Here is a 15,903-nt window from a genome sequence, read left to right as displayed (position 1 = left end):
ATGGTGTTAGTGTTTTAGTTTATAGACGATTTTTATCATTTCTGTAACATGATGAGAATGTTTATAAACAGAGTAATTACCTCACTTTTCTTATGTATTAGTTCATCAAATTGATTCGGTTTTTCAACTCTATCGATGCTCTCATTGATGCTTATGCTTTTCACACTTCTATCGACTATAGTATACTTCTTGCACCCATCAATTTCAGAAAAATTGCGCGACATGCAGTGCTTATGAGCACCCTGAATTTCCTTATATACATAAAAAAACGAAGCGTATGTACATCCTTGCAGAATCTTTCTCCAATGTGGATGCATCGTCATCCACATCAACCTTCGTATACTCAGACTCATGATCATTGTGAGATTTTGTAAAACGTTGAGAACGCATAGATGTATCAAAAAAACCCAAGAAACTCAATCAGAGTTGAACTTGAACTCATTAGTTATCCAAACATGTGATTCTCGCTCTCGAAACTCGATGATGTACGCATTAGACCCGACATTCTCGATTCATGAAAATACGCAGGTATCCAGTTATGCCTTAGGTTAAACATGGCAACCAACCACATATGCTCTTTAAGGATGAATTTACTCATGACACCACCCCAACGCTTTTCTAAATCTTCCGGTTGAAGCTTGCTTGTCCACACTATTTGAGCAAGTCGAGCCTTAAGTCCTGAACTGCATATTGACACACCAACCTGATACACATTTAAATATATAAATGAGTATGATTTAGCCTCTATTAATGTGTGATGTACCTATCTTAAATACATAATAATAAGTATTATGCAGCGATTAGGCTTGGAAACTAAATACTATATGATTTCAAGTGGTTCCATGTATCTAACATGTATTATGTGCTGTGTTTTAAGTGACCCACTAAAGCATATGATATATAAAACAAAATCCACGTTCAATATATGTTGTGTTTTAAATTAACTTCGCACCTTTATAGTAAATTTCTTCATAATGTGCCACATACAAAGCCGATGATGTGCCGTTTCAAAAACATCTTCAATAGCTATTTTCATCGCGGGGTCTTGGTCTGTCATCCCAATCATTGGCTCATCAGGGAACGCGGTCTTAAAGCAATTTAATAGCCACTTGTACGAATAAGCATCTTCCTTAGCCAACATTCTAGCACCAAATGTGACAGACTTTTTATGACTGTCGATGCCGGTAAACGGAATAAAAACCATATAGTATCTGAAAAAAAGATTAGTACTCTATGAAATGTGTAATGACGGTTGAGTTTATTAATAAGTGTGTACACTTCATTACTTGTTAGTTCGAATAGTCGCATCAAGCGAGACCACGTCACCAAAAGCAGAGCAATTATGCTTTGAATACTCATCGGCCCAAAAGAAACCTCTGAGTACACCTTTTTCATCAACAAAATATTCGAGTGAGAAGTCGGGCAAACACTTTTTTCTCTGAGTTAGCATGTTGACCATAATTTGAGCATCAGCTTTACCGATATATGCAATTATGTCTCTCTTAAGGTTTCGGCAATCAACCGGGGTTGCACAAACTTTGTCAAGCCCACCAAGGATCGTTGTTAGTATACGATGTCCGACCGTTGGTCCACCACCTGCCAATAAAAAATTATATAATAAGGTGTTAATGGAATTATCTAATTTTCTGTACGTCTTCAAATGTAGCCTATAATCAGGATGCACCATGCAGTAGTTGTATTCCTCTACCAAACCATATAGTTCGTATTTGTTATCTTCAACTATCCTGAGCTTAAAGCTTGCTTCACAACCAATGCGCTGTGAAGGTCGTACTCAGTTCTTCACCCTTTGATTAGACAAATCAGACTTTCACTTTTACATTACTTTCCATGTTGTTGGTATCCACATGCCCTTCTCCTTTCTGGTGTCTCTCATTATTGTCTAACACCTTACATGGTTTTGAGGGCTTAAATCCTTCCCTACTACACATAAAGTATTTCAATTTAATTTTTCGTGGTCCATCGTCACCCTTTTGTCGTCTCGCTGGAGTTTGTGTGGCTTTCCATATTTCAAACCCACCACATTGAGCGTATTGTTGGTAAACGTTGTATGCAACATCAATACTATCAAAAATGGTTCCCTTAATAGGTTTGTACATATTATCAACTTCAGGTAGCTAATGTGAAATGCCAGATTCAGATACAATTTTTGTCCCAACAACATACTGCTTGGGAACGAAGTCACATTCTGGCATAATGTACAAAACAAATGGCTGGTCAGGTAATAAGAATAGAAACCTATGGATATACTAATAAATTGAATAATCTAAGCAAGCATGCTATTGGTTTACTCTGATGGATTCATTCATGATGTAGAAAAAACTAAAACTCCATCATCTACTCTGATGGATGCATTCATGATGTGGAAAAAACTAAAACTCCATCACCATACACCGTCATCGAATCAATAATGCTCAACCGATTTATAAGATATGTCATGCACATACCATATAAACACAATAGAATCTAATATTACACTATATATGTAGATGAGTAGAACCACTCATACGATGGATACATTAATACGGAGTACATAAAATACTTAAAACAAACAATGGATTCATATTGGTGCTAATGAAACCAGATTATGTAAAAATAGATTATTACATCAAAATATACAAGTATATATTTGGTGTATGATGGATGGATGAATGCTAGAAAGAACATTCTTAATGAAGCCATAAATATCAAAGCTAGTTCATTGTCCTCTTGTATATACGCCATATTTTTATAAAGACATACACTACTAGAAAAAAGAGGACGGGCGATGAAGCCCTTATGCGGCGCTCTGAACTCGCCGCAAATGCACCACTAAACGACAAAAATTTCAGTCTTTTGACCAGCCAAATCGGACCTACGTGCAATTGCGGCGAATCTTTGTGGGCCCTCGCCGCAATAAATTTTATGGTATTTTCTTTTTCATTTTTTTCGCTGGAAAATTATGGTCAAAAGTTGAACTGTGGGCCCGGATGCTTGTCGCCGCAAAAGGAGCGCCGCAAATAAGGGTCGCAATAGTTTTTAGCGCTTATATTTCCCTCCGTACTAGTTCCCGCTAGATTTTGTCTCCCACAATAATTGTGCGCCGCAAATGGTGCGCATCAAATGGCCTGTTACAGATTCTATAAATAAAGAAAATAAATACATAACTAACATTACATATATTTTTAACCTCAAGCACACATCAAATACATCAAAAATGTTAACCATTCCTTCGATGATTGTCTTTTTGGAAGTGTATTACGGAAGTAGATTCCGTAATCAAATGAGAGTTTACGATTATACGCGTAGTTTGTCATCTACGTTCAGAGAAATTGATGTTCGTGACGTAGGTTTTGATGAAGTTTTATACTTTTTGAAAGAAATGGTTCCGTTTGAATAAATGGACGTCTTGTATTACGTAGATGACTATGTTCCAGAGTTGTCCGCAACATATCTCCGTACTGAGGAGCAGTGGAACGAGATAAAAGAAACACTGATTTGGAATTGTAATCGCATTTCTCTTTATTTAGTTTCCGAAGATGAAGAAACTTGTTTTAATTTCTGTCAACTAAACTGTTAAGTTTAGTTAAGTTTGGTATTAATTGTATCATTTTTATTTTGGTGTTAATTGTATCATTTTTATTTTAGTATTAATTGTTTCATTTTTATTTTGGTATTAGTTGTATCGTTTTTATTAGTTATGTTGAATAAAAAATGTCATTTTCTTTTTCCAATTTAGTGAAATTAAAACACTACAGACGACAAACATTTAATAGAATATTATAAATAGTACATTTATTACGGAGTAGTAAAATATTGTAAAGTAAACTATACATTTATTACGGAGTAGTAAAATATTGAGAACACTATATTATAAAAATACCTGAGCTCAATGTTGCTCGAACATCCGACAAACATTTATTACGGAGTAGTAAAATATTGAGAAAAAAATTTAAATAATCATTTTAGAATTGGCTGTGTATATATGTTTCTAACGTTACATTTGATGTTCTTTATATCCACAAATAACATTCACATCATTAGTGATGAAGTCTATTATGGTACTTTTATCAATTCCCCTAATTTCATTAACATCATTAACGTTTTGAGGTTTCTATGCGAGTTCACATCGTCCACAGGCTCTGAGGAAGTCTACTATGGTACTGTTATCGGTTCCACTAATTTCATTAACATTATTAACGTTTTGAGGTATCTAAGCGAGTTCACATCGTCCACTGCCTCTGATGAAGTCTACTATGGTACTGTTATCGATTCCACTAATTTCATTAACATCATTAACGTTTTGAGGTTTCTAATCGAATTCACATCGTTTATCGCCCAATTAGATGATATGTAACGTCGTTATCGGATGTTAGTGTAGTAGATGAATCGAATATTATACAAAGAATGTGAATTAGAATTTAATTAGGGGTTAGGGTTTAGGGTATAATTAATAGGGTTTAAATAGTGTTTAGTATTTATGGCGTATAATATAACATATAATTGTTATCTATAAACTATGTTCATAAGAAAATACATCAGTTACTTTAAACGACAATACATGAGTTAATAGAAACCGAAATTAATTCTGAAACTACAAACTACAACACAGTACTTTCAAAGGGGATTACATCAGTTACTTGAAAATGAAATACAACACAAATGCTACAAATGTACAAATTAACATCAGTTTCAAAATTTTTGCTTGACGTTTTCCAGTTTTGAGTGAACGTTCTAGAGCTCTTTTGGACCTTAACAATTCTGGTATCACTTCAAGCGCCCTATCATACCAGAGCGGATCAATCCAAATTTCTTGCTTTCTACAAAGTTCAGAAATCAAGGTGCCGAACCTACCACCACAACCATAATATCGTCGACCGTACTGGTAATCATCAGTCAAGCAAGTTTTGAGAACCATCTTTGAACCACAAGTTCGACAAAATTTCACAACCAAATTTTCCACTGGACCATAATGGAAATTATCAGCCATTAGCTGCAATGTGTCGCCGCAAATATTGGTACAATTTCCTTCTAGAACCTCCACTGATGCGGAGAAGAGTTGTCGCAATTATTCGTCGCAATTAGCCTTGACCACTAATGACGTTATGGGCCCCACTGTCAACTCGCCGCAAAAGCGTCGCCGCAAATAAATTTCATTTTTTCTTTTTGATTTTCTTTAAACCAAAGTGGGTCCCACTCAAAATCGTCGCAACTAATCATCACTAAAGACCTATTACAACGAACCTTTGGAGTCGTTCTTATTGCGGCGATACATCGCCGCAAAAGGTCTTTAGCGGCGAGCCGTACTACTAGTTGCGGCAAGATAGTGCACATCAAATGGGCCTCTTTGCTGTAGTGATAACTACCAAGTAATATAAAGCCCACTTCATTATCATTTTTTTAAGTAAATACGGATGACAAACTAATGTTTACCTTCTTCCTTTTCTAATTATTTATAGGATGGTCTTTTTTTTTTTTTGTTGCTAAAACACAAATGTAGGAAACGTACCATTCTGGATTGGAGATGTTAATTAAGATAAAAAGTAACTTAATTAATCCAACATCGTGGATTAAATGTATGGCTGTGATTTATTCTTACCAATTTATCAAATAAGAACATTCTTATTAAACTACGTTTCTATATATATATATATATATATATATATATATATATATATATATATATATATATATATATATATATATATATATATATATATATATATATATATATATATATATATATATATATATATATATATATATATATATACGAGGCAGCATATAAACACATTATAATAGAGGGAGAATTAAGAGAAAACTCCTTTTTTTAAATAGTTTATATAATTTCGATTTTTCAAAAAAATTTTGCAAACGGAGAAGTTGAGTTTGGGTGAAAACATGGTGATGGAATTTGAAGTGAGTGGGTTTAAGATGGTGTTCTTTTCTTTTTTCAAGAATTTTCAAAGTTTAGACAAAGTACCAGAATCACCAAGTGATTTCTTAGAATGTGGTCTTGAAACATATATCAGGAGCAAATTATAATTCAAAATAAACGCAGGCATACTCTTTTTGGGGTGAAGCATTATGGATGTTATACTTTTGGTCTTAGGAAAGTCTCACTTTTAAAAGATTGGGTTGTATATGTCTAGTCATGCAATGCTTCGAAAATTTATTCCAATAGTAAAAATATTCCTAACATATTATAATTTTAAGCCGCATAAAGAACTAAGCAATAATTTAATAATAATTTATTCAAGAAAAAGTATTTACGACACCGTTAAGTTTAAAACTAACCCGAAAATAAATAAAAAAAAATTCCGATATTTTACTTGAGAATTTTGCAGAAGACTGAAGTATAATATACCGATATCCCACACTTAAAAGACCATTGTCCCTAATATTCGTCTTATTTTCCTAGCAACCGTTTTAATAACGCTAATTAAGTATATCAAGATATACGGTTATATAGAAACGATTGTTAGGAATCACACACTTGTTTTTCAAATAAGCTTTTGGACACATGTCGGTTTTAATTGTTTTAATGATAATGGGTTTTATCCCACACTTAGTTTTAGCTCAGATATGACATATATATTTAGTTTAAGGTAAAGAAGAGCAAGTACTTCCCTATAAAAAATTCCATTTGAAGACTTCCTTTGATGATTTGGCTAAGATCCTTTGCAGCTTTTCAGACTTCATTCGTTCATTTTATCCATTACTTCTTCTCTTGTGATCTTAGTCTATTGAGAATGATAGGCTGAGAGACTAGTTCACGTATTCAAATTTAAAATTAAAATTAAAAATATTATTAAAAAAAAGCTCGGGCTGCCTCCCGAGAAGCGCTAAGTTTAACGTCATTTGCCCGACTTACTTATCCTAGAAAATAGAAAGTTACAGCTCGGGTTGCCTCCGGAGAAGCACTTTATTTAACGTCGATAGCTCGACTGTCCCATCCCTCTTATCCAAAAAAGTGTTGGATCCTATATCTCCCCGGATTTCCTATTAAGCTAGTATGATTCCTATTTCTAGGATATATTCTATTAAAGTGTCGCCTTAGTTTTACTAGGAAATCCGGGATTTCGGATAATGGTCTTTCAAAACATTTATAATGATGTTCAGTTAGTTTCTGAATCTTTTTCATTCTATTTCTTATAAATGTTATTGCTAGATTGGTTGGGCCAAAAGGATCTAAATCAACTCCTCTTCCTATACTAGTTCTTTCTGGAAGGGGATGTTCATTTTTTGATTGAATCGATGAATGTTAGAAATTTGATTTCTAGTTCTTCGAATTCGTCCGATCCTGGTTCTCCATTGAAGGTATTTGTGATAACTTTGATTGTTTCTCTGAATTTGATTTGATCATTCATTAATTCCAAGTTGGATTCTCGGAATGATAGTATTCACGTGCTGCAGAGTTCTCTAAATCCTCTCTTGAATGCATACTCTGATCCTGAATCAACACTACTGTTGAACCTATTAGAAAAATCTAGCAATCACGTAGCTTGCTAATTTTATTTGTATATTAGTATGGTATGGAGATTCTCGTATCCCTTCATTCCAAGAAACAAGTCTCAACTCACTTACTATCCATTTCACATGATAGTCAAGGGTTAAAAATATGACTACTGTTCCTTAGTCATTTGAATAATTCTATTATTCGATTAGATCGAAAAAGCTTCATACAGATCCAACATCTTTCTATCAGCAAATTGGTGCGGGTCTCCAGCGGTAGAATCTACTATCTCTCTTATAAGCTGCAGCTGAATCCCCTGATCTTCGGTAAATGAAAATGTGGAATAGACCAATGTTTCATACACCTTTTTGTAACTTTATTTTTTTTTCTGTTACAGTATCTACTAATGGTAGCATAATATATCGGGTCTCGGAGTATAATAATAAATGTGAGTATCACCATTCTTAAGCCTTGAGTATCTCTGATTTCATTCATGGAGGTGTAGAAGTTATATTCATTTTCAATGTCGGCTACTTTAGTTTCTTGGAATTATTGTATTCTATGTCAGCATTCCCAATAGCATGATTATTTTAGCGTATTCATCTTAAGCATCTTCAATGTAGTCTATCAAATCTTCAACACTTCGCATTATTGCCACTTGAGGGCCTTCTTCTATTTGTGGTGAATTCTCTGCTATCACTGGTTGGACAGTCATGAACGTGTCTACATGAATGTTAGTATAATATTCATAGGGGACATCTTCGTATAGGTACAGTTGTTCATTTTCAGGAAATTCGTTACCTCCTTCTGATGCTTTTTCTATACTATTCATGCTCTCTTCTTGAATAGATATATGATGTTATGCGAGGTGTATACGAAATAGTTATATTTTTATAACCAAAAACTATTAAATACGATACAACTTTACACAAGTTATTTATTTATTTATAGAGTGGATATACCTAAACCTTGCTACAACACTTATAGGCAGTGTACCTAATCGTACAGTAGTGTAGTTTTTAGTAAGTCCGGTTCGTCCACAAGGAACTAGCCAAGTTTAACGCTATATTTTTAAAACTATATTTGTATATATATATATATATATATACAAATATATATATATATATATATATATATATATATATATATATATATATATATATATATATATATATATATATATATATATATATATATATATATATATATATATATATATATATATATTATTATAAAAGGGGGTTTTTACGGTTTAATGACCGGTTTGTTGATTTTATGTCTTAAGTCACAATTAAAACCTAATGTAAAATATTAAAAATAAATATAACTTAATATAAAGCATAAAGTAAATGACGATAATTAAAATACGATAAATTAAAGTGTGATAAATAAAATGACAGTAAATAAAAGTTGCGATAATTAAAAAGTACGATAATTAAAAGTGCAATAAATAAAATGACCGTAAATAAAAGTGCAATGAGATATAAAATAAAGCAATTATGCTTATTTAAACTTCCATAATAATGATGTTCGACGTGTTGATTTTAATTTATTACCATGGGTTAATTGTCCTTTGTCCTGGATTATTCGATATGTCCATCTAATTTTTGTCCATAATAGTCCATCAGTCATAAATATAAAGTGCGAGTGTCCTCGTCAAATTATTCTTATATCCGAAGTCAAATATTCTAACTAATTGGGGACATAAACTGTAATAAGGTCTTAATACTTTGTTAATAATTACACCAGGTTATCGACTGTGTGCAATCCAAGGTTTTAATACTTTATTAACAATTACACCAATTGTCCTTCTATGTAATCCACCCCTGTTTTAATGAGTCCATTGACTATTAATCCATCCTCGCGTCCGGTTAAATGAACGATTATTAGTACTTATAAATATCCCGCCCATCGTGTCCGATCGAGTGTATATGGTTATTTATAGATACGTTAAATTGTAAATCTCTATATAAAATTAACGAACTATCATTCAGTTAAACAAATATAAAGCCCATTAATAGTCCATAGTCCAATTTCTACAAGTGCTGGTCTTTTGTCCAAACCCCAATTATGGTATAAAGCCCAATAACCCCGTCTTTAATATTTAGTCCAACATCATGATTACTTTGGCTCAAATAAGCATACTAATAACTTAGTTACGATACATTAATTTAAAAAGGAAGAACATAGCTTACAGTGATTATTTATTGCATAGCGTTACCCGGACAGAGTTTCGACTTTAAAAACTTACAACATTCGCTAACATAACCTTATTATTATTAAACTTTAATATTAAAATTATAATTGAAATATAAATATTAATTTAAGAGAGTGAGAGATAGATTGAATTCTGTGTACATAACTAGTCCGAAAAACTGACTTTTTATAGAACCTGACCAGCTACAGTAACTCATGCGAGTGCATGACATTTGTGCCTTCTGGCCATGCGATCGCATGACCAGCTGTTCCAGCTCAGATTGAGTTTTAAACGTGGGCTGCACGTATTTATTTAATATATAATATAATATATATAATTTTATATAATTAATTATATATTATATTATATTCTTGTGCATTGTTGACATGTAATTTTAGCTCCGTTGTGTCGCACGTTGATAGTTGGTTCATGTCCCGGTTCCGGATTTTCGAACCTCCTTTCGTACGATTTAATATCTTGTACTTTACGTTTTGCGACTTGTACTTTTGTAATTTTTAGATGTTTCTCATCAATAAATTTAACCACTTGGATTGTACTTTGTACTTTTTAGCTTTTTAGTCATTTGCATTTTCAAATCGTCGAATCTGTCTTTTGCTTCACCTTTTATTATTTAAACGAATATCACTTGTAAATGGAACAATTGCAACCAAAAGCTTGTCTTTCTTGAAGGATAATGCTATGAAATATGTGTTCGTTTTTAGCATTATCAAATATTGTCCTCAAGCAATATAGAACTTGAATATAACTTTACTAGAATCACTTCTTTATTCTTCACACGTTGTACATCAGTGATTTTAATACGGCGGTATGAACAATGGTAGTAACGAGGTGATTTACAGTCCCACATGATTATAAAAATTTAGATCCTTTAGGAAATTGGATCTTTATGAAAATATTTGATCTTTTTGAAAATTCAATCGAGCTTTTACCCTAGATAAGTTTTCCGAAATAACCCTTCACCGGTGTTTGCAAAATATTTTGGTGGGTTGCGTGGGTTTCATATTTTCAAATTTTAGCTCAAAACTTACGGTTTTGTGTCACCCACTTGCTAACCTTGTATTAGGAAAGCACACGTCCAGTTTACTTGTCTCGTATATTACCTTTCAGTAAACTACCGTCCGGTTGTAAAGGAAAGCGATGAACAAGCAACTGTTAAGGCATTGTCTAATGACATGCATTTATTCATGGTCTACAACATATCGGATGCAGTTACTATCCTTTGTAGGAGCAATAGTAAAGATCACCCTATAATTTTTCGGTCTGGCACAAGGTCCTGTCTTTGACCATGATATGCAACCACCGTTCTTACAGTTGACACCCGATTTGGTTCAGGTGACCTAATGAATTCTGGTGAATTCTTAGGATTTTACGTTCAATGGTAATGAACGCATTGAAAATAGGTTTTCAGAAAACAAATCGGTTTTAATTTGATCAAAATATTTTCTCGTTCAAGCTTGAGTTTAGATATCATCGAATTCCATGAGTTTGTAATTCTCAATCTTTAAAGTCAATCTCAAGGATTGAGTAATATCAGTCTTAAAAGCTAATTTTTAATCTTTAAGGAGATTATCCTTTCTGGGGGTCTGATTCATTAGTCTTATCATGCTAATTTGCACAGCACCCTCCCCATTTTACGAGACAGATCCTCTCATGGTTATGATAAGTCTGACCACTTGGCGACCCTGTTTGATGCCGAGGTCCGTGGATTTCCTGCTGATTTTAAAGATGACTTTTCTAGATTTTTCATCAACCTACAGCTGGTCTGGACGACAACTTCCTGACCTAAATCAAGAAGCGCGTGTCTTTCTCGGAAGACTTTACTTCCTTTTAATGATGGAATTGATTCATCGTGTAGATCCATCTATTCTTTCAAAGGTATTACAATAAATCGGGTAAAACTGATTAGTTTAGTCCAAAGCAAATGTACCTGCAATAATCTGTACCAAATATGTGATATGTGTTTTATAGAAATTGGTAAATTCTTCCCACACTTAGCTTTTATTTATTTTTTTTCTTTTCCTTTTTATTCTCCTCTATTCCATTTTAAATGAATTCTAACGTTTTGGGTTGTTTCTCTATTTATATTCTCTCCTAGGTAATAATAATTTTGGCATTAACACCTAGTTTTATCGTTCATAAATATGTGTAAACATGATTTTGAATTCATTTAGTTGAAAATTTTTCAAATTTTCACAAAATTTGGCAATTAAACTAAGTGTAAACCCGAGAGAATTTATAACCCTTCCCCACACTTGAGATCATGCAATGCCCTCATTTGCATGAAATTAGACTATAATTATAAATTCATGAGGGTGATTAGTGTAGAAAAGTGATTAAAAATACCCAGTTTGTAATTACTAAGGTCGTCGAATGATAGATGGCGCGCCTCATCGTTCATTCCTTTTGTTGTAATTTCACATATGTTTTGCGTCTTATCGTCAAAATTAGTAGCTTTTGTTGAACTTTAATGTCAGTCTTTGAAAATGCAAAGTTTTACCATGTTTTGTACATAAGATAAACTACAAACATATATATATATATATATATATATATATATATATATATATATATATATATATATATATATATATATATATATATATATATATATATATATATATATATATATATATATATATTTTATAAAACATTTAGTTATTAAAACAATTTAAATGAATAATTTTTTTAAAATTTTGTTTCCTTTTACTTTAGGTAGTTTCGGTATGTTTACCTAGTCCGTTCCTCGACAAAATTTAAAATTTGTCGTTTTTAAAGCGATTGTTTTAAAAGCAAAGATTTTTGGGTTTTTTTAATTTTTTTGGTATACTTTAGATCAACAATATTAAAAATAATGATAATAAAATTTTTCGCCCCTCCTTCGGGTAAAGCAATTTCGGTTCCATGACCTAGTCTTTAACTTACAACGAATTTTAAAAATCATTTTTTTGAACGTAATGAAATAAAGTAAATTATGTTTTTAAATTCACCCAAAACTTAAATTTAAAAATGCATATAAAATTCCTATAAAACAAAAAAATTTAGAATGGGGGAAGAAAACTAGTTCTTTAGTGTCTGCTAGTGAAAAAGACCAATCGGATTCTATTCTCGGAACTACACGAGAACAGAACAACTAACTCTAGACGGTATTTTCTTTTTAGAACATTTGAATCTTCCCACACTTAGGTAGCCGTGGTGTCAAATTTGTGATTAACTTCATTGTCAATTTCTTTTAGACCATAATCAACTTGCATATTTGTGACTTTTGCTTTAAACCATTGGTCGGATTCTTGTGTAATATCCACAAATTCAACTAGTTTCGCGTTTTCTTTAGGCGATAGATTGGATACTAACCGGTTACATAACTTAAAGTTCCCCTTGGTTCTAGCATCGCGAATCCGTTTAATAAGTTTCTTCATTGAACTATTAATAACGGGGTCGTTTAATTTCGTATCAACAACGGGGTTCTTTGTTATCAGGTCATCATTAGATGTTACTTCATTTTTCCCAGACTTCGGCTTTTTTTTTTTGTTAAGCACTACCGTTGGAGTTGGTAAAACAATGTGGTTTTTACCAATCATTTTTGTTGGTTCAATGGTTTTGGTTGGTGGAGATTTAGACTTTCGACTCACAAAGGTGATTGATTTTTCATCATTACTAAGTGTCATTCTACCCTCTCTTACATCAAATAACGCCCTGGTGGATGCTAAGAATGGTCGACCTAAAATTAGAGGAATGTTTGAGTCCTCTTCTATGTCAATGACAATAAATTCGACTAAAAATGTTAAATTACCCACTTGAACGGGTAGGTTGTCAGCGATTCCAACTGGGTGCCTAATGGTTTGATCAAAGAGTCGAACACTCATCTCCGTTGGACTTAACTCACCTACACCTAATCTCTTATATAATGAAAGAGGCATAACACTCACACTCACACCTAAATCTGCTAGTGCATCATACATTACACAATCACTAAGTAGACAAGGAACAATAAATTCACCCGGATCACCCAACCTTGGTGGAAGTTTTGGAGGAACTGTCTTCACCGGATTTATTTGTACGGTTTTTGTTTCTTGCACTTTCTTATTCTTTTTCTTCTTTCCAGAGGTATCACAAACTTTATTACCTATTACTTGCTCATACCCAACTCCTTTTCTTGGAAACGGGATGGGTGGTCTGTATGGTACCACCACTGGCTTTACATACTCGGGTGGTGGTGGTGTTATAACTTCTTCATTGTTACTCACATCTAAAACCTTCCCATCTTCTGGTGTTGGTTTTTCAGAATTCGTTGAAACCATATTAACATTATCATTCCGAGGATTTACTTCAGTATTACTCGGTAGCTTTCCTTGTTCCCTCTCACTCATCATGCTAGCAAGAGTACCTACGTGTTTTTCTAGATTCAAAATGGAAGCTTATTGAGTTCTTAATGACTGATCAAACCTCTCATTTATTTGGGTTTGAGATGTAATAAATTATGTTTGAGATTCCATTAGCTTTGCCATCATTTCTTTCAGATTTAACTTTTTCTCTTCGGTTTGTTGTGGTGGTTTATACAAGCTAGGTTTTTGTTGATTGAAAGTGTTGTTTTGAGTTGGTTGGTTTTTCGGACCTTGTTGGTTGTACGAGTTATTGTTGGGTCCATTTGGATTGTAAAGAATGTTTTGATTTCAATTAAAGTTTGGCCTTGGCGGTTGATAATTATTTTGATAATTATTTCACGGCCTTTGGTTCATGTAAGAAACATTCTCTCGTTGTTCCATCGTTTGCTCAATGTGACAATCTTTCGTTAAGTGTGGTCCACCGCATTGCTCACAACTGATTCGTATTGCGTGAATATCTTTATTCATCTTTTCCATTCGTCTCTCGAAAGCATCTATTTTTGCAGAAACGGAATCAAAGTCATGGCTAGAATCGGCTCTAGCCGCTTTAGATGAACGAAATATATCTTTTTCTTGGTGACACTCATGTGAGTGGGAGGCTGTGTTATCAATAATTTTATGAGCTTCAGTTGCGGTTTTCTTCATAATGGAACCACTAGCTGCTATGTCGATGTCTTTTCGTGTAGTAATGTCGCATCCTTGATAGAATATTTGTACTATTTGATAAGTGTCTAAACCATGTTGCGGACATCCTCTCAATAACTTTCCAAATCTTGTCCACGCCTCATATAGAGTTTCATTTGGCTTTTGCGTGAACGTAACAATTTCTCCTTGAAGTCTCACAGCTTTAGATGCCGGAAAGAATCTTTTAAGAAATTTCTCAACTAAAACATCCCATGTGTCAATCGCCCCTTCAGGTAACGATTCTAACCAATCTTTGGCTTCTCCCTTTAAAGTCCAGGGAAATAACATGAGATAGATCTGTTCATCCTCAACTTCTTTTATTTTGAATAGAGTACAAATCCTATTAAAGGTTCGAAGATGTTCGTTTGGATCTTCCTTCGGCGCACCACTAAATTGGCATTGATTACTTACCATGTGTAGGATTTGTCCTTTGATTTTATAATCTGACGCATTAATGTCTGGCTTAATAATGGCGTGTCCTTGGCCCGTGCGTATGGCTCTCCTTCGATCTTCCATACTTAGAGGTTCCGTTACTTCCATAATTGAATTTGTTAAATACGAATCACTAGAGGATTCTGATTTAACGGTTTGTGGTTCAGAAGGAATAATTAGTGGTTCAGGATCTTGGAATTGTCCTTGAATATCCTCTGGGTTCTCGATAGTGAAATCGAGTTCAAAAAATGGATTATCGGAAATTTGAATTGTAGTACTTGTTCGACTAGATGATAATTCTAAAGAAAAATCAACAGCGTCAATATTAGCTAGATGTCTTGATCGAGTTACAGGTGGTGAACGTATGAAAGGTGGTGAACGTTTTGCTCGGTGCATTCACTGAATATCCTATTAGTTATAAAGATAAAAATTATATAAGTTATCAAATTAATAGACTTTTCTGATTTTTCCCACGTTTTGAATAGCCAATAGATGCAGCAGGTAGCCAGGACCCTTTAAATCGGAAGCCCACAACTCGCCACTAACAAATCCAAGTATTACTACGAATCAAAAAATTTTGGATGTCTATCAATTTAACCGCTTAAAATAAATTTTCGTCGAAGTTTAAAGAAGATAAAGAAAATTCTATGTCCTAAAAACTAGAGCATCGAGAAATAAGAAAGAAAAAGAGTGCGTCGTAAAACGTTGAAAAATAAAAGGTCGAAAAATAAAAA

The 15,903-nt window shown here is 33.3% G+C and overlaps 1 protein-coding gene across 1 annotated transcript in view; it reads right to left on the bottom strand.

The window, feature by feature from the left end:
• Positions 1-445: 445 nt before the first annotated feature.
• Positions 446-15,903, bottom strand: part of LOC139841639 (protein FAR1-RELATED SEQUENCE 5-like) — a 55,615-nt gene continuing 40,157 nt past the window's right edge. Inside the window, exons 2-5 of the mRNA XM_071831848.1 lie at positions 1,844-2,135; positions 1,287-1,596; positions 953-1,211; positions 446-703 (exon numbers count right to left, since the gene is read on the bottom strand). Of these exons, the coding sequence (XP_071687949.1) occupies positions 446-703; positions 953-1,211; positions 1,287-1,596; positions 1,844-2,135 (1,119 nt within the window). The remainder of the gene's footprint in view (positions 704-952; positions 1,212-1,286; positions 1,597-1,843; positions 2,136-15,903) is intronic.

Source organism: Rutidosis leptorrhynchoides, chromosome 4 (genome assembly GCF_046630445.1).
Source record: "Rutidosis leptorrhynchoides isolate AG116_Rl617_1_P2 chromosome 4, CSIRO_AGI_Rlap_v1, whole genome shotgun sequence".
NCBI classification, from domain to species: domain Eukaryota; kingdom Viridiplantae; phylum Streptophyta; class Magnoliopsida; order Asterales; family Asteraceae; genus Rutidosis; species Rutidosis leptorrhynchoides.
The sequence above is the reverse complement of the archived record's forward strand: the minus strand, read 5'-3'. Positions and strand labels throughout refer to the sequence as shown.